Source organism: Ahaetulla prasina, chromosome 3 (assembly GCF_028640845.1).
Source record: "Ahaetulla prasina isolate Xishuangbanna chromosome 3, ASM2864084v1, whole genome shotgun sequence".
Classification (NCBI taxonomy): Eukaryota; Metazoa; Chordata; class Lepidosauria; order Squamata; family Colubridae; genus Ahaetulla; species Ahaetulla prasina.
In genome coordinates this window covers 171,982,016-172,000,964 of record NC_080541.1, presented here as the reverse complement: position 1 = coordinate 172,000,964, position 18,949 = coordinate 171,982,016, and the positions used below count along the sequence as shown (strand labels likewise).

Sequence of the window (18,949 nt, the reverse complement as noted above, 5' to 3'; positions counted from 1 at the left end):
CCTGACAGAAAAAAAAGTTCAAAAGAAGTTGTATCTGAAAATCAACAGAAAAAAGGAGGAAGAGGGATTTAATGCAAGTGAAAATGTGATTTTAAAAGTGTGAGCAAGATCATTCATTTTGATCTTAGATTTCCTGAGGCCCTGTACATCCACTTAATTAAGATCTTTTGACCTACCCTCAGTGTTTCTTATGTCTTAGAAGATGTGCTATTCATTCAAGGAATCATTTCTCTCATCTATCTACTGTCATTTATATTATTTGTTTTTTCACAATTTTTCTCTTGCCATTTTCTAGCAATAAATAAGTATATACACTGTGTGCATATGCTGTATCTTTCATTTTTGTTCCTGATAGGCCACCTGGGCACTGATAGTCCTTGGTTGGATCTTTGTACCAGTTTACATCTCTTCTGGAGTCATTACCATGCCAGAATATATGAAGAAAAGATTTGGAGGACAAAGGATTCAAATCTATCTATCTGTACTATCCCTCATTTTGTATATATTCACCAAAATATCGGTATGTATCCAAGAGAAAATCATAGCCTTGGGATAGATAGTTTACTTAGTACTCAAGGATGTTTGCTTGGATAAGTCATCCCATTATCCTCAATTATAATAATTGTTCTAATAGAGCATGTCCAGGTTGCCACTGCTTCCAAATCCCTTAAACGAAATTTAAAGATGATTTGCTGTTCCAACCTGACTGTCTCACATAGTTTAAAGATCTAGCCAATAAAATAAAATAAAATGGATAAAAAGTAAAGTAAATAAAGTAGATTTAATGAAAAGAAGGACTGGGGTGACATGACAGCCGTGTTTCAATATCTAAGGGGCTGCCACAAGGAAGAAGAGGCCAACCTGTTCTTCAAAGCACCTGAAGGCAGGACAAGAAGCAATGGATGGAAACTAATCAACCTAGACATAAGGAAAAATTTCCTGACAGTCAGAACAATCAGTCAGTGGAATGACTTACCTCCGGAAGTTGGGGGTTATCCAATACTGGAGGTTTTTAAGAAGAGATTGAACAGCCATTTGTCAGAAATGATATATGGTTTCCTGCCTGAGCAGGGGGTTGGACTAGAACACCTCCAAGGTCCCTTCCAACTCTGTTATTCTATTATTTATATCAGTGATGAGTCATTTGTATCTGCAATAGATGCCATCCATATACCAGTATCAAAGGTGACACTTTTTCTAGTTTTGGCACCTGCTTTACTTGCAAGAGTCAAGCTATAATAACTGAGCACAATTAACATTTCTTTCCTCATCTCTCTCTCTTCCTCTCCCTCCCTGCCTCTCTCCCTCTCTCTCTATTTACTTCAGACAGATATTTTTTCTGGTGCACTTTTTATCCAAATATCCCTTGGCTGGAATCTCTATCTCTCTACGGTGATCTTGTTAATAGTGACAGCTATCTACACCATAGCAGGTAACTATTCTATGTGTAGCAGTATAACAGTGCATGAACAACTGATCCTGGTCAGCAATAATTTATATTTATGAAATAGCCCATGTGTTACATTGGATGAGAGCGCTCTATAAAAAGAAAAGATATAAGTAATGGTCCCAACTCATAGCTGGGTTCTGAAGTGGTCATCAAAGTACTTCTGTTCTGTCCTCCTCCGCCTCCGTCCAAATTATGGCTTAATTAGCCGGCACTATCAGCTCTGGCGACAAAAGAGCCAGCGTCTCCCAAGAGTCCTCATTATTTTCAATGACGCTGGTGAATCACAAACTTCAGCTCTAGTCAATCAGTGGATTTGCCTGTTACAAAGAGACACACCAGCTCTCGTTGCCTTTTATATCCTGTGGGGTGTGACTCCATGACTCAGCACTTCCTAGGCCTCATTATTTCTTCCACCTGGCCTGCTTCTGGCTCCTGGAGCTGAGCCAGGGAAGCCAGTGCTCCCGAGGTAAGTTCTGATGGCCCTTCCCCCTCACTGTCCAAGTCACTTTCTGGCAGCAGGCCCAGCTCCAAGTCATTTCCGGGCATGGGGCCAGGTTCGGGGGCTGGAGTCACAACAACTTCAGAACAATCCACCATCTTCCTCCTTTTTTCTACCATGAAAGTCACCATGAAAGACTATCATTATCCCAGAATCTAGGAGCATTCATCGGGTGGGACAGGAATAAAAAATGTCACGTTTGTGTCTACAGGATCCGAAAGGAAGAGGGTTACAATTGGTGGTCATGGTTGACATCTAGCTTTCTTCATATCAAAGTAAATTAAAATGAATGCACATAGTTGTTTACAACATACATAGCATACAACGACTGTAAATTTGCTACTTTGATCATCAATATTTAGAAGCATTTGTGGCTGAATCCGTCCTGTGTTTCTCTTTTTATATTGCAGGTGGTTTGACTGCAGTTATATACACAGATGCTCTACAAACTGTAATTATGGTACTTGGTGCTTTGGTTCTTATGTTCATAAGTAAGAAGAAGGAATTGTGTTGTTTACTTTCTTATTCTCATTTCTAAAATAGTATAGATTTCTTGAGTTTTGCTTTTAAAAAAGTTGTCATAGGATAGCAATATATGGTGCAAAAATGAGTTTATCTTATGGTTGGAATATCTATGGAGATTCTCAATCATCCAGGTCATGGTTATCCTAAAGGTGTTTTTCAAAAGGCAACTAGTCTTTATTGGGATTTTTTCCTTGAATACATTTTACTTCTCATCCAAGAAGCTTCTTCAGTTCTGGCTGAATGGTGGGAAATAGAAGAATTTATATTCCTTAGCAGTCATTTGGGCATTAATACTCTGAAGATTGGTCTGTCGTTAGCTGTCTGAGAGTCACTGAAGCCACTTGGGCATTTATCTATACCCTTAGGCTCATCTGAATCAAAGTGGTTGGAATAAAATCATTTTTTTAATATGCAGAGAGGGATCCAGACTAAAACATAGTTGTTCCTTCGGCCTGATTTACTTCATTTTTACACAATGACCTAAACGAGTATAAAATCCTGTGTTATCCAAGTACTGTTCAAACAAATGTGGCACTGTAATCCTTCAAAATTTGGAACAATGTCCCATGAAATATTTATTCATCAGATCAGAAGGTCTGGTCAAGAAAAAAATTACGTTCATGGCTCAGACTGGCAGACAATCATCCACACTGTAGTAATTATATACCCAACAATCCATAAATTCTAATATAGTAATATTAAACATATTAAATATAATTTAAATATTAATTTAATGTAATTTTCTTGATATTGTTATTGAATAACATGTAAGCTTAAACATGTTGCTTGTGTGTTACATATCATATTGCACTATTTATAATTTGTGTTTCTGTTTTAAACTATAACCATATTTTTCAACAAGCATGTGTTAGTACTGAAAATGCCTCCCATTTAAGAATGGCAGAGAAGATTCAAATTAAATGGTTGAAGATTAAAGATAAACAGTTACATCCCAATTCCATCGCCTCATGCATGTCAGGTGTTTCTTAAAGAAACATCACACAAAAGGCCATCCTGTGTAACAAATGTAGCTTCTATGTTGGCTCTGAGAGAGTAAATTACACAGGAAGGTAAAGCAGAAATGAATGAATGAATGAATGAATGAATGAATGAATGAATGAATGAATGAATGAATGTTTTAAAAAATAGGCTTTTCTTTTCAGGTTTTGAGAAGGTTGGGTGGTATGAAGGACTGCAAGAGAAGTACAGTCAGGCAATACCTAACATCACTGTCCCAAATACAACATGCCACCTGCCACGGCAAGACGCTTTCCATATGATGAGAGACCCAATCACTGGGGATATTCCATGGCCTGGGCTTCTGTTTGGCCTCTCGGTTCTTGCTCTCTGGTGCTGGTGCACTGATCAGGTAAAATCAATCTCTTTCTCCCTTTCCCTTGAACTTTTAGATTGATGATTCACTTCCACAGAAGGATGTTAACAATGCTTCCTACTGAATAATACATATGGAAAACATTACAATGGAATCAAAAAGCCATTTAATTTCTCAGTAAAGATGCATGAGCAGGATGTGAGAGCTCTCCTTCCTTACGCTTACAGCACCCGGAATAATTTGTATCGCTCAGCTTTTAGGAGAAAAAGAAGGATAAAGCCTCCTGTTGCTAGGCAGGAAGAGAGAGAAAAACAATGAAATACAAAACATAATTTCTGTCCTTTGGGACTACCATAGTTAAAGAAGCAAATGCATCTTCATAGCCACAGTCAAACATACATTACAGTGTAACCTTGATTTAATGGACCTTAGTGCAGTGCACTTCGGGTTCAGATTTCTATTGTATTGACGTTGCCAGGTACCATTTGTGTAATGATGTTATTACATAGATGATGTAAAAGAAACAAACAATGTCAATTCCATCTTGCCTACTTCAGCTAGCAGGGAAGTCACGTATATTGGTTCAGAGGGTTAAAATTCAGGCTTGGAACAAATTCATTTATATTCAGTTAAATACTACATTAAAATGTGTATACAGGCAGTCCTTGACTTACAACAATGCGTTTAGTGACCATTCGAAGTTACAACAACACTGGAAAAAAGTGACTTATGTTTCTTACATTTATGATCCTTGCAGTGTCCCCATGGCCACCTAATTTAAATTCAGACACTAGGCAATTGACTCATATTTACAACATTCATTGTCTTGGGGTGTTGTGATCATCTTTTGCATCCTCTGACAAGCAAACTCAGTGGTGAAGCCAAATTCACTTAACAACTGTGTTACTAACCTAACAACCGCAGCAATGGTGGGTTTCAAAAATTTTTACTACCAGTTCTGTGGGTGTGGCTTGGTGGGCATGGCATGGCTTGGTGGGAGTGGCAGGGGAAGGATACTGTAAAATCTCCATTTTGCAGTATCCACTTCACTCTAGGGGAAGGATACTGCAAAATCCCCATTTCCTCCCAATCAGCTGGGACTCGGGAGGCAGAAAATAGATGGGGGTGGGGCCAGTCAGAGATGGCATTTACTGCTTCTCCGAACTACTCAAAATTTCCACTTCCAATTCTCCAGAACTGGTCAGAACCTGCTGAAACCCACCTCTGACCCTCAGTGATTTACACAGATTTACAACTGTGACAAGAAAGGTCTTAAATGGGGCAAAACTCACTTAGCCAATGTCTCACTTAGCAACAGAAATTTTGGGCTCCATTGTGCTTGTAAGTTGTGTAAATTTTGGGCTCCATTGTGCTTGTAAGTTTTAACTGAATTGATGATGCATTTTTAAATATTTGTATGTTCTACAAATTTATTAGACAAGATACCTTCTCTTAATGTTAGACGTTGCCTTTCACAATCACTGGGCACTCTATAGCAGGGGTTTCCAACCTTGGTCCCTTTAAGACTTGTGGACTTCAACTCTGGGAGTTGAGTCCAAAAGTCTTAAAGGGACCAAGGTTGGAGACCCCTGCTCTATAGAAATTTCTAAATTTTGACGATTGGAAGGTTTTTCCATCAGTTAAAGTAAAACGACAGCTCCGTTCGTTTTGGTTGGACAAAGAAATGCAAAAGAAACCATTACCACCAAGTTTCTCCTTGCAGGTCATTGTGCAAAGGTCGCTCTCAGCCAAGAACCTCTCTCATGCCAAAGGTGGATCAGTATTGGGTGGATATTTGAAAATCCTCCCTATGTTTTTTATTGTCATGCCAGGAATGATTAGCAGAGCTCTTTTTCCAGGTAAGCTGCTTCCGGGTGTGGGAAAGCCATGTGTGCTTTCAGACATCATTTATCATTAACTGAGCAGCAGTCAATGATCTAGAGAATTGGATACCCACATGGTAGAACAAACATTATTAGGGGTTTAGTCATGGGAATATCAAATTTGGCTGAAAGCGTAAGAAAAGGCTCTCCTGGGAGCAACCAGAGATGTTTTGTTGGAAGCTCACATATTTCCACATCCAGTCTCCAGAACACCCCCAAAATTGCACTAGAAATATTTGACAATAAAAGGCTATGGTCTCAGCCAGGGAAGGTGAAAAACTAACGAACAAATGTTTTTCTGGTTAGAAGCCTTTCAGACCAATTGTGAGATTCAATTTTTTTTACTACTGGTCTTGTGGGCAAGGCTTGGTAGGCATGGCAGGGGAAGGATACTGTAAAATCCCCATTTCCTCCCAATCAGCTGGGACTCAGGAGGCAGAGAATAGATGGGGGTGAGGCCAGTCAGAGGTGGTATTTATCGGTTCTTTGAACTATGCAAAATTTCTGCTACCAGTTCTCCAGAAGTGGTCAGAAACTGCTGAATACCACCTCTGTTTCAGACCAATATTACAAGCATGCCCCATAAGTTTTTGTATTTTATAAATTTCTATATTTTCCTTTAAGCCAGTGGTGGGGAACTATGGCCCTTTAATGAGCTGTGGACTTCAACTCCCAGGAATCCTGGCTCAGGAATTCTGGGAGTTGTAGTCCACAAATCATAAAGGGGCCATAGTTCCCCACTTCTGTTGTAGGCAGAAATAGGAAAAGCTCATAACATTTGAACTAAGAAATATGGAGGGAATGGCCTGAACACTGAATGTATGAAAGACCTTTGTCCTTGGGGTTCTTGTTCTTCATGAGCTGAATTACAATGCTTTTGTTTCCTTGCTACAGATGAAGTGGGCTGTGTAGATCCAGTAATCTGTGAAAAAGTTTGTGGCGCTAAAGTGGGATGTTCCAACATTGCCTATCCTAAGCTGGTAATGGAACTCATGCCTGTTGGTGAGATAAGCTTCATTTACTCTGAGAAGGAGAAGAGATTCTGAATCGGCTAGATTAGGGCTCCTTTGCACACAGAAGCTAACTCAAGTTTCTTTTTGGCTCCTTAGGACTCCGTGGTCTCATGATTGCTGTGATCATGGCTGCCTTGATGAGCTCTCTTACCTCCATTTTCAATAGCAGCAGTACTCTCTTTGCCATAGATATCTGGCAGCGGCTTCGTAAGAAAGCTACAGAGCAAGAACTTATGATTGTTGGGAGGTAATTTTTGTCTTACTAGAGTTTTGTGCACTTACTTGAACGATTAGGGCTCTGGGAGTTGAAATCCAAAAACATTTAGAGGGTAGCATATTTGACAAGGTTAATTTGATGTGTTCAGCTCCTCATTATATAGGTCAACATCTGGTTCGCTGCTTCTATGGCAGCCTCATGTATCCCTCTACCAGGCATTCTTCACAGAGACTTCTGATAAAATCTTGTTGGAGACCAAATAATTCTACAGCGATGACAAGATTGCAGCCTTGGTTCTCATAGAACCAAGTATAAATCCTAGCAAGGGCTTTGTGCGCAATTTTAAATAAAAACTGAAGCAGCACAAATAGAACTACAGAGCCTCTGATCCCAAAGCAGACAACCATATCAACCACTGGCCTCCAGAACTGATGACCCTCCCAATCTCCATTCAGAGTTCTGCATTCTGGGAATTAGTTATCTGCTTTTAAACATTCAAAGGATAGCCCTGCAGGGTTGAAAATGATATCTGTATGTAAATTTTCATAATCGGCGCAGAGGCCTTACATTTATGGGGTATGAAATAACCATTTTGGACAGTAGCTTTGTATATGCTTTTTAATAAAATTCCTCCCCTTTCTCCATTTTGATTTATGAAATATTTTTGTATCTGAAGTTTTAAAGTTATCTTTTGCTCAGTTTCCCCAAAGTCCAGGAGTGCAATGCTTCCCTCCCCACTTTATTTCCCAGGAGGTTCAGTGAAAAAAGTTAGATTGTTCAAGTTGTGCAAAAGTAACTGTACTTTCTCTTGTTATCTCAGGGTGTTTGTTCTGATTCTCGTTGCCATTAGCATCCTTTGGATCCCCATCATCCAGACAGCCAATAGCGGTCAGCTCTTCGACTATATTCAGTCAATAACCAGTTACCTAGCACCACCCATCACTGCTCTGTTTATCCTAGCAATCTTCTGCAGGAGAATCAATGAGCCAGTAAGTACAGAATCAATGAGAAGGTTTATATGAATAATAGTATCTTCCCAATGTCATCATTTCATAGTTTTTTTAAGGGCAGACAAGACCATTCATTACAATTATATTGACTGCTGAATGCAACATCTTTGGAATTTAGTCCCATTAGAGCACAGTTTCACTTTAAAAAGATTCTTAAGACTTTGATTACCGGTTTAACGGAAAATAGTGACAGGCTCAGGAAGGAATGGAAAGGGGGAGGAGAAAGAAATATTATAAAGAATTGCATTCTATTATTTTCCCCCAAAGTTTAGAAAGTAATTCTTTTCTGACACAAAATTTCCCTACTTTTAATCTTCCAGCCATCAAATCGCCTTTGATTTGAGACTTCAAGAGAGCACAACCTTATATAATTATGTGGAGATCTATCCACAGGAATCAAGTGCTATTTCACTAGTCTCTTTTCAATAAACTTAATAAATAGCTTTTCTTCTTAGAATGTTATATCCTTATATCAGCAAGTCAGACTAAGTTCCATAATTCCCCACAAGTCAATTTCTGCTTAACTTGCTGTGAGAGTCAATAATCACAATGCAGTCATTCCATGATGCAACCCCTCCCTCACAAATAACACGCCGTTTCTTTTTTAAGAGTAATAGTTGTGCACATCCAAAACCCATGGTGTGCAACAAAAGTTCAGTAAGTTGTGGGGGGGAGGGGAAATCATGTCAAATATTGACTATACGAAATAAAACCTGACTGATGGAGAGTCGGTGGGGAAAAAGTAAACCATTGTCTTATTTTTGGTAAAGATGATAAATTATAAAAAGGAACAAAAACAAAAATAAAGTGAATAAGTGTTAAATACCTTCTTTTAGCCTACTGTTAGAAGTATAAGGTAATTTTCTGGTTGTTTGATCGAATCTGTTGTTGTATAATTTTTAATCTTCTTTTAATTTAGCATAGCGTCTCCTATGGATCTGGGATGAAAAACTCTTTAATACATTAGATGGCAGCAAATGGATATAGAAAACTTTAATATCTTGCTGCCATCCAGATTTTGCAACCCAGATTTGGCAAGTCTTTCGATAATTTGTGAGTAAAAGAAACTGCTAAATAAATGGCTTAAAAATAGAGATTTAATAGATGACAGTCTACTTTTATGGCTATTACATCTGGGCTAAAACATCTGGATTCTTATTAGATGACAGTAAAGAGATACATTTGTAGTAGAGAATCCTGCACTCTTGATCTGGGAGCTCTATTAGATTTATATATCACCGTTTGGTTTTGAGACAACACTGGCTTTCTTAAATATCTCTCTGTTACAATTTTAACCTTGTAAATTTTCTTTAATTTTAAATAAAAGTACTTTAAATCAAATTTAACCCAAAATAAATATGTAAAGAAACCCCTTTCATTGTAAACTCAGCAATGGAGCCGTAAATAAGCTGAAGTTACCAAGATTTATGTCAACAACATTATCTTTTCGTATTTTTTCTAGGGAGCTTTCTGGGGCCTAATGTTTGGACTAGTAGTGGGATTTATTCGAATGGTTATGGAATTTATTTACACAGCACCTTCATGTGGTGAGGAGGATCAAAGACCATCTGTATTGAAAGATGTTCATTATTTGTACTTTGCTATTCTTCTGTTTGGGCTCACAGTTGCTGTTACAGTTTTTGTGAGCCTCTGCACACCACCAATTCCAGAAGAAAATGTAAGTGATATTTTAGCGAGAAATCTATTGTTTCAAATCTATTTTTTAGTTTCTGCTTGCTTTATTATCTTAAGAGCATTGTGTTTTGGATAGTAATATTTTGGTAAATATTACTATATATTTTGGTTGCTCTACAAAGTTTTTGAATATATAAATTTAAATGGAAATAGAGAACAGCGTAGTTTCCATGTTGTGAAGCAACTAATGCACAGTGCACATGCTCTCAAGAAGAGAGATAGACAGTGAATAAGAAATTATATTACAACAGGCAGCTGAAGAGGAAATGTAATGGCGCTAATTGAACCCTCTTTCGTATTTCAATAGAGACAGAATCAATCTTGTGAGCTAAAAAGATTAATATTGTTGGAGCTCTGGCATTTAGAAAGAGCATTTCATTCCAAACCAATCTCGATTACATTGTACAATCAAAGTTTAGTTACAAAGAATTTTATTTCTTTCGCTACTTTAAAACAGACACAAAAAGTTTTATTCCAGCAAGTACCTAAATATTTCATTTAAATATCACTGGTTTTATGGAGTGAGTTTGTGATTCATTAGATGTTTGTCTCCAATATAGCCTTCTATAAGTGATTAGAAAATCTATTATAATTATCCTATCCTATCCTATCCTATCCTATCCTATATAAAGCAATAAATCTTTGGAAGATTGTACAGCTTTTTGTGACAACTGGAAACGGTCTTCTACATTTTATGCCTGAAATTCGAACTATTTAAACTACTCTTCTTTTATAAGGCACCTTTCAAGAGTTACTTTTTATGTAGAGGTCTCGCAATGTCCATATATTTTTATAGAAGCAGCTTTGGGAGGAAGCAAATCTGAAGCAAAGAATAGGCAGAAGAAGGATATCTGGTCATTCAATAAAATAAAAAGTCTACAGCTTTTTAATTTTAGAAACTGTAGAAATGCCAAGAAAGGAAAGGTAAAGAAATGGCTTAGCTTTAGAAACAGTTTTCAATGCAAGTATCAAGGTAGAGCTTTAAATAAATATACATTCCAAACAAATTACAAAGTTATACGCTGTTGAAAAGCTATACAGAATAGTATTAACTATTCTTCCATGTTATACTTCCCTCTTGCTTAGCATTTTTGGTTAAAATTTAAGATATCTAATTCCAGTCAGTGTGCCTGAGTTTAAACTACAGACAGTGTTTGATTGGGGCCCATTTTTGCACAAGAAATGTGATATACATGGCTTTTTCTAAGATACAAGTTTACATTGATTTGATATTGAGAGACCATGACTTCGATGGGATTTATAACTCAGTAGAATTACATAAGATTGTGCTTAAGCATCTACAAACCCAGTTGTTGTATATCCTATCCTATCCTTGCCAAATGATAGGCACATAATCTGTGTTCTTTCTTGTCAAACTATCAGACTTAGATGGATCTCTAACTTCTATTTTCTTGTTTCTAATTTGCAATTATTCAGCTTGCCAGATTAACATGGTGGACTAGATACAGTGAAACACCTGAAAAAGACATGGAGAGTTGCAGCCATCAAAATACAGAACATACTTCCCAAAAGGAGAAGGATTCAGTAATTTCGTCACTGGAGAACATAGATTTAACAGACAAAGAACATGGCGGTAACATTTCCTTCCTTCCTTCCTTCCTTCCTTCCTTCCTTCCTTCCTTCCTTCCTTCCTTCCTACCTTCCTCCCTCCCTCCCTCCCTCCCTCCCTCCCTTCCTTTGTCTCCCCACTCCAGTTTAAAAAAATAAATAATAACAATAATCCTAACCATTTATCCCCACTAATTCAAGGGACCATGTTTTGAAAAATAATCAGCCAATATAAGCCCCCTTAAACACACACACACACACACAGGTCTTCACAAATGTAGATCACACAGGGATTTATAGGATAGAGTTAATTTTTTTTCCAGGTCTCATAGGGCAAAGTCAAAATCCAAACTAAATTATGGCAATTTGGGTGGGTTTTATTTTATTACTTGAGCCTTGAAATCCTTCACAAGTTTGGCTATGAGAGAAATGTCATCGGCATAGCATATATTATTGATGATTCTTCCTCTAATTTTAAAACCACATTCTTCTTCTTTCAATCCAGCTTCCTTTTTCATATATACTCAGTGTATAGATTGAATAAATAATGGGAAAGTACATAGTCTTGTTTCATTTCTTCGCCACCCTGAAGTCATTTTAAAAAAATATTAAAGACATAATTTTATTCAAATGTAGTTTCCCATTTTCTACATTGAAAACACAGTAAATGACTGATGGTATATGTATAAACACTTATAATAAAACAATAGCTTTCCTATTCCCCACTCTAGTTCTTGCCGATCTAAGTTGATCAAATACAGATAGTCCTCAACTTATGACCACAATTTAGCCCTCAATTTATGTTGCTGAAAAATTTGTTAAATAAGTTTTGCCCCATTTTATGACTTTTCTTGCCACATTTGTTAAGAGAATCACCACAGTTGTTAAATTAGTAACACAGTTGTTAAATGAATCTGATTTCCCCACTGACTTTGCTTGTCAGAAAGTCACAAAAGGGGATCACATGACTCCGGGACACTGCAACCGTCATAAATGTGAGTCAGTTGTCAAGCATCTGAATGCAAATCGCATGACCATGAAGATGCTGCAATGGTCATAAGTGTGAAAAATGGTCATAAGTCACTTTTTAAAGTTCCATTGTAACTTTGAATGGTCACTAAATGAACTGTTGTAAGATGAGGACTATCTGTATCTACTCTCGACTTATAACCGGTGACTTTTCGTTACTGAAACCGTGCACTTAGAATTCTCTGACCCATCATTTAGTGTCTGAGAACTAAAGTTAAAATTTATGGACACTTTAAATTCCAATTGCTTGAAGTAAGTAAATTATCAGAGGTACAGTAAAGTAAAAAAGAAGTATCTTAATTACAATCTGTGGTTCTTCATTTTGGGAGCACTCCAAAGAATTAAATTTGATAGCTATTAAGAAGTGACAAGAAGGAAACCAGACTTTGTAATCTGAAGTTCCAGTGGGCACTTTAATTCACATTTGAAGCAGCTGTTGAGACTAAAGTTGTTAATTATTTGTCACCTTTGTTTGCACATAATCCATCTCATCTGTCCTCACATCTGAGGATCAACTGTTACCTTGATTATTAGGTTATTAGCACCAATTGCAAAAGAAATGTAACATCTTTTCATAAAACTGTATCATTGCATTATTACAGAAAGACTGTATGTGGGTGTGTTTATTTTATTCTCGTACATAGTTCCACAAGCTCCATTTGAGTTTCCATTCTCATAGAAGCTTAACAGAAATTGTGTAAATACCCATGTCTCCATTATAAGATTTTAAACCCAGACTGGGGAATTCTGGGAATTGAAGTCTACAAGTCTTAAAGCTTGGACTTTAAGGTTGGACATCCCTGTCTTCAACTGTCTCATGGCCATCCATGGCAGAAAGGGAAATTTTAAAATCTGTAAAATGTAAAAGTCCTGCCCCTTTTGGTTGCGCTTGCAATGTTAGTGTTCCTGTAAAAGGAATGGGCCTCCTATCATAATGTCACACTTGGTAACTCACACATTTTAACATAGATATCCCTCAGTGGATATCTTTTGAAGGCAGAGGAACTTGATTCTTGGAAGCGAGAATGAAGTTGACAATTAAGAATTATAGTATAATACCCATAGAAGTGAGCCAGCTTCATGTAGTCATTAAAAGTATTGGAGTAGAAACGAGGAGGATGTGATTTCTAGTGTTGTCTTAGGCACAAAGCCACTTGGGTGACCTTGAGCCAGTCACGCTCTCTCAGCCCTAGGAAGAAAGCAATGGCAAATCACTTCTGAAAATGTTGCCCAAAAAACTGCATGGACTTCTTCAGGCAGTTACCAGAAGTTAAGACTGACTAGAAGGCAGGAAAAAAAAATGACATATGAGGCTTTTTCATGACAATTTTTATACTTAAGAGTTTGAACCTTAGGGATTCTCCCAACATTGGCTACACTGATGGTTATATAGAGTTTAGAGTTTAGAGTTCCTTAAACAATTTTGGATAACTCATGAGTCAAAGAAAGGTTGCCTTGTTGTTTTTCTGGGCAACACCCTCCCTCCCTCCCTCCCTCCCTCCCTTCCTTCCTTCCTTCCTTCCGCCCTCCCTCCCTCCCTTCCTTCATTCCTGTAGGAAATGTGTAGGATAAATAAGATAGTTAGATGCTAGTGGGATCAAGGCGGCTCCGTATTTAGCAGCTGTGTAGAAAGGAGACCTTTGATATGCACACATAAGAACTTGCTTCCTCTAAATGGTTCTGGAAAGATATTGGAGCTTCTTTGTTTCTCATCTGCCCACCCCAAGAGAGATTCAGATCTTCAGCAGATGAGGCTTTTCTTGGCAGGCAGACCCTGTTGAAAGGACAGGAGTCAATAGAGACAAAGGGCGGGAGAACGCACAACAGTCCTATTCCCTGGTGACTGTGCAAAGCCAGCATGCATGGAAAATTAGAGACCCTCATAATTGGTTAACACAAAGTTAATGCTCTGTAAGCAGTTGCAGCTGAGACTAATCAGAATGTAAATAGAATTAATTTGCTGGAGAGAATTTGCTGAAACCAGGCTGAATGAGCAATCCAGGATTTAGCTGCACTTCTTAACGAAGTAGTTCAGAACTAGAGTTCTCCTTATATGTACTATAGATAATAAGCTTGAAAGTTTTTGGGTTATTTTTCCTCCAAGAAAGATCAGTCAAGGCAACAAGCTCTTCATGGAAGGTTCGATCCAATGACGAACTGGACAAAAACCAGAGGGAGCCTTTTTCTATGAGCCACATTTCTCCTCCTCCTTCTTCCTTCTGCTTTGTAGGCTGCTGGAATAGGCACAATACTGTTCTTGAGAGGTTGGGAACTTTTGGGACTGCCCCAGGGACATACAATTACTATTAATGACCTTTCCAGCCAGCTTCTGACAAGCACAGTTAATTTTATGTCAGATTTGTGTATCAACCAGGGGTGGGTTCTACTTACCTTTTCTAGAGAAATAGAAATAGAGAAATAGAATTTTTTATTGGCCAAGTGTGATTGGACACACAAGGAATTTGTCTTGGTGCATATGCTCTCAGTGTACATAAAAGAAAAGATACGTTCATCAAGGTACAACATTTACAACACAATTGATGGTCAATATATCAATATAAATCATAAGGATTGCCAGCAACAAGTTATAGTCATACAGTCATAAGTGGAAAGAGATTGGTGATGGGAACTATGAAACGATTAATAGTAGTGCAGATTCAGTAAATAGTCTGACAGTGTTGAGGGAATTATTTGTTTAGCAGAGTGATGGCCTGAGGGAAAAAACTGTACTTGTGTCTAGTTGTTCTGGTGTGCAGTGCTCTATAGCGTCGTTTGAGGGTAGGAGTTGAAACAGTTTATGTCCAGGATGCGAGGGATCTGCAAATATTTTCACGGCCCTCTTCTTGATTCGTGCAGTATACAGGTCCTCAATGGAAGGCAGGTTGGTAGCAATTATTTTTCTGCAGTTCTAATTATCCTCTGAAGTCTGTGTTTTTCTTGTTGGGTTGCAGAACCGAACCAGACAGTTATAGAGGTGCAAATGACAGACTCAATAATTCCTCTGTAGAACTGAATCAGCAGCTCCTTGGGCAGTTTGAGCTTACTGAGTTGGCGCAGAAAGAACATTCTTTGTTGTCCTTTTTTAATGATGTTTTTGATGTTAGCTGTCCATTTTAGATCTTGCGATATGATAGAACCTAGAAATTTGAAGGTTTCTACTGTTGATACTGTGTTGTCAAGTATTGTGAGAGGTGGAAGTATGGAAGGGTTTCTCCTAAAGTCTACCACCATTTCTACGGTTTTGAGTGTGTTCAGTTCCAGATTGTTTTGGTTGCACCACAAGGCTAGTCGTTCAACCTCTCGCCTATATGCGGATTCGTCATTGTCTCGAATGAGACCAATCACTGTTGTGTCATCTGCGAACTTCAGTAGCTTAACAGATGGATCATTGGAGATGCAGTCATTGGTGTACAGAGAAGAGAAGTGGGGAGAGCACACAGCCTTGGGGGGGCCCTGTGCTAATTGTACAGGTATTTGATGTGATCTTGCTTAGCTTCACCTGCTGCTTCCTGTTTGTTAGGAAGCTTGTGATCCACTTACAAGTCTGTTCCGGTACCTGTAGCTGGTTTAGCTTAGTTAGAAGAATGTCTGGAATGATGGTATTGAATGCTGAACTAAAGTCTACAAAAAGGACCCTTGCATAGGTCTTTGGAGACTCAAGATGTTGTAGGATGTAGTGCAGAGACATATTAACAGCATCATCTGTTGATCTATTTGCTCGGTATGCAAATTGCAGGTAGGAAAGCACTAGCCTTTCAAAGGTTTTCATGACTACAGATGTTAAAGCAACTGGTCTCTAGTCATTCAGTTCCTTGATGGTGGGCTTCTTCGGCACAGGGGTGATGGTAGAGCGTTTGAAGCAAGAAGGAACATAACACATCTCTAGTGATTCATTGAAAATATGGGTGAAGATGGGGGCAATTGGTCAGCACAGACTTTTAAGCAAGAAGGAGTTATCTTGTCTGGGCCTGGAGCTACTGGTTCGTAACAGGGCCGCACCAGTGTGCGCACTTCTGTGCATGCGCAGAAGCTTCCTGATAATGTCCGGGTCAGTGGGCAGAGCCTCCCGACAGTTTTACTACCAGTTCTTGTGAACCAGTCCGAACAGGGGACAACCCACCACTGGTAGCAACCACATGATTCACTTAGCAATTGCACTAATTTAGAATAGAATAGAATTCTTTATTGGCCAAGTGTGATTGGATACACAAGGAATTTGTCTTAGGTGTATATGCTCTCAATGTACATAAGGAGAATAAAATACATTCATCAAGAATAAAAAGATACAACACTTAGTAACAGTCAAGGTTATTAATAAGCTGTCAAATTGTACTAGGAAACAAATAAAAACAATATAAATTGAGAGATATAAGCAACATAGTTATAGTAATAAGTGGGAAAGAGATAAATACTAGTAAGGAAGAGAAGAATAATAGTAATACAGTTTTAATAAATTATTTGATAGTGTGGGAATTAGTTGTTAAGCAGCATGATTGCATTCGGTGGAAAAAAGGTCGTAAATGGGCCCGACTCACTTAACAACTGTCTTGCGTAGCAACCGAAATGTTGGACTCAATTATGGTCATAAATTGTGGATTATGTATAACTTCATCTGTTTATATCCATCCTTCGCTATGTTATGCTCAAATATATGTTACATGCCTATTCCAGTGCGTCTATAAGCACTAGGGGTGGGTGGGGACAATCTCCAATGCATACTAATTTATTCTTTTCTCTCTTACAGAAGTGAAATATCCTTTCTGGAAAAAACTTTATTTCTGGTTCTGTGGAATTTCGGTCAATCCCAAATCCACTTTAACCAGAGAAGAGGAAGCAGCAGCTCAGAAGAAGCTCACAGATATCAAGGAAGAGCCAATGTGGAAAGCTGTTTGTAATAGCAATGCCATTATTCTTTTAGCTATCAATATCTTTTTATGGGGTTACTTTGGATGAGCTGAGTAAGCTCCTAAAGAAACTCAAAAGATTAGGTTTAGTTTAAAAGAACAACACAAGCACTAGATGATAAAAATGGGCATTCCTTGAAGAAACGAATTATAAATTGTTGTTTAGACCAGGGGTCTGCAACCTTAAACACTCAAAGAGCCATTTGGACCCATTTCCCACAGAAAAGAAAACACCGGGACCCACAAAAACCCTTCCCGTGTCTAACTATTCCTTGAGCAGCCACAAAACTAGCATATGTAGTTGAATTAAACTTTCTGTTTTCTTCTGAAACTTTTCTTTTCTTGGATTTATCCATGGTTGGCCTACCGGGGGTTGAAAAGCTCAATAAATCGTGTGCTAGAGGGTATTGCACATTGGTGGTTGTGACGTATATTTTGAGCGACAGGGAGCCACAGCAGAGGGGGGAAAGAGCCACATGTGGCTCCAGAGCCACAGGTAACTGACCCCTGGTTTAGACCAATAAATGGAGCACTAGTAATGATTTGTAACCCAAAGCCTGGCTTACTTTTATTTGGTCTTTGGCCTAATTTGAAAAGATTGAAAACAGACTATTCAGACTTGTACAAAAAGCAAGCTCTCCTTTTCATGTCAGCTTGTATTTTTAGCTTTTAGTTTTCAAACTGCGTATTTCTGTCAGTGAAGTAAGAAACAGACTTGACTTACCTCAAAGGGTTTTTGTAAAACAAGATAAACTTCAAATAAATACCAAAGGTGTTCTTATAAGAGAGATATCTTGTCATTGTATAATACTTTGTTTGTTCTAAACCCTTTTGGCATGAATAAGCCTCTCCTTTAAGAAATAAAGGGTAGTATAAAAGTAATATTTACATGAATTGTCTTGGAGCCAAAAAAGCTCACATGAAAAATTCTCAAAAACAACTATAGTAATGCAGTTGAAAAAATGCATAGTGACATAATATTTTCCAATCTAGAATTCACTCCAGCAGATATGATGAAATTGCTTTTGTCCATGATAGCATTTCCTGCAATAACATTGCTGTTATTTAAACCTATTGTTCGTGCTGAAGCAGTGACTCAAATCAAAGAGGTTACAGAACCTTAGCTACTTCTTCCCTGCATAGTTTTGGGTCGGGGTGAAATCCAGCAGGTTCTGACAGGTTCTGGAGAACTGGTAGCGGAAATTTTGAGTAGTTCAGAGAACTGGCAAATACCACCTCTGGCTGGCCCCAGAATGAGGTGGGAATGGAGATTTTGCAGTATCCTTCCCTTGCCATGCCCATCAAGCCATGCCCACCAAGCCACACCATACCCACTAAGCCATGCCTACAGAACCGGTAGTAAAAAAATTTGGATTTCACCACTATTTTGAAGAACATTCAACCCTGGCTCTGCTTGTATCACCATAGCAAACAATGTTTCAGTATTTATCAATTTAAGAGCACATATTACTTTCAAACGTCAGCTGCATGCAGGCATTTGTGAATCACGGCAACCTGCTGTGATTTTATGTTTTTCTATACATCTCACAAAATAAGTTATCAACAGTATAGGTGGCATGTATGTTGCAAACAATTGTAGTGCTTTGAGTTATAACTGAGAACCAAATCATAGGCAGCAGACATTTTTAATGAAGGCAATCTATATTTCTTTACTAATCATTGCTGCTAGGGCTATGTCGATCAGCAAATGATTATCATTCATTTTCTTGACAAATCTATCAAGGTCATTCATTGCTGCTCCGGGAAAAAAGGTTCTTCTTTTAAACTAAGATGAATGGCTTGCTGGTTTTTTTTTTGTCAG

General features: G+C 38.1%; 1 protein-coding gene across 3 annotated transcripts in view; it reads left to right on the top strand.

Annotated features, from left to right (window-relative positions):
* The window catches only part of SLC5A9 (solute carrier family 5 member 9), a 38,321-nt gene extending 20,406 nt beyond the window's left edge, over nucleotides 1–17,915 (top strand). For all 3 annotated transcript variants that reach the window (XM_058175385.1, XM_058175384.1, XM_058175386.1), the window contains exons 5-15: nucleotides 356–520; nucleotides 1,327–1,432; nucleotides 2,360–2,440; nucleotides 3,638–3,843; nucleotides 5,531–5,666; nucleotides 6,585–6,692; nucleotides 6,800–6,950; nucleotides 7,741–7,909; nucleotides 9,393–9,608; nucleotides 11,063–11,219; nucleotides 16,968–17,915. In XM_058175385.1, coding sequence (XP_058031368.1) covers nucleotides 356–520; nucleotides 1,327–1,432; nucleotides 2,360–2,440; nucleotides 3,638–3,843; nucleotides 5,531–5,666; nucleotides 6,585–6,692; nucleotides 6,800–6,950; nucleotides 7,741–7,909; nucleotides 9,393–9,608; nucleotides 11,063–11,219; nucleotides 16,968–17,176 — 1,704 coding nt within the window. In that variant the 3' untranslated portion in view covers nucleotides 17,177–17,915. The remainder of the gene's footprint in view (nucleotides 1–355; nucleotides 521–1,326; nucleotides 1,433–2,359; nucleotides 2,441–3,637; nucleotides 3,844–5,530; nucleotides 5,667–6,584; nucleotides 6,693–6,799; nucleotides 6,951–7,740; nucleotides 7,910–9,392; nucleotides 9,609–11,062; nucleotides 11,220–16,967) is intronic.
* The last annotated feature ends 1,034 nt before the right edge of the window (nucleotides 17,916–18,949 follow it).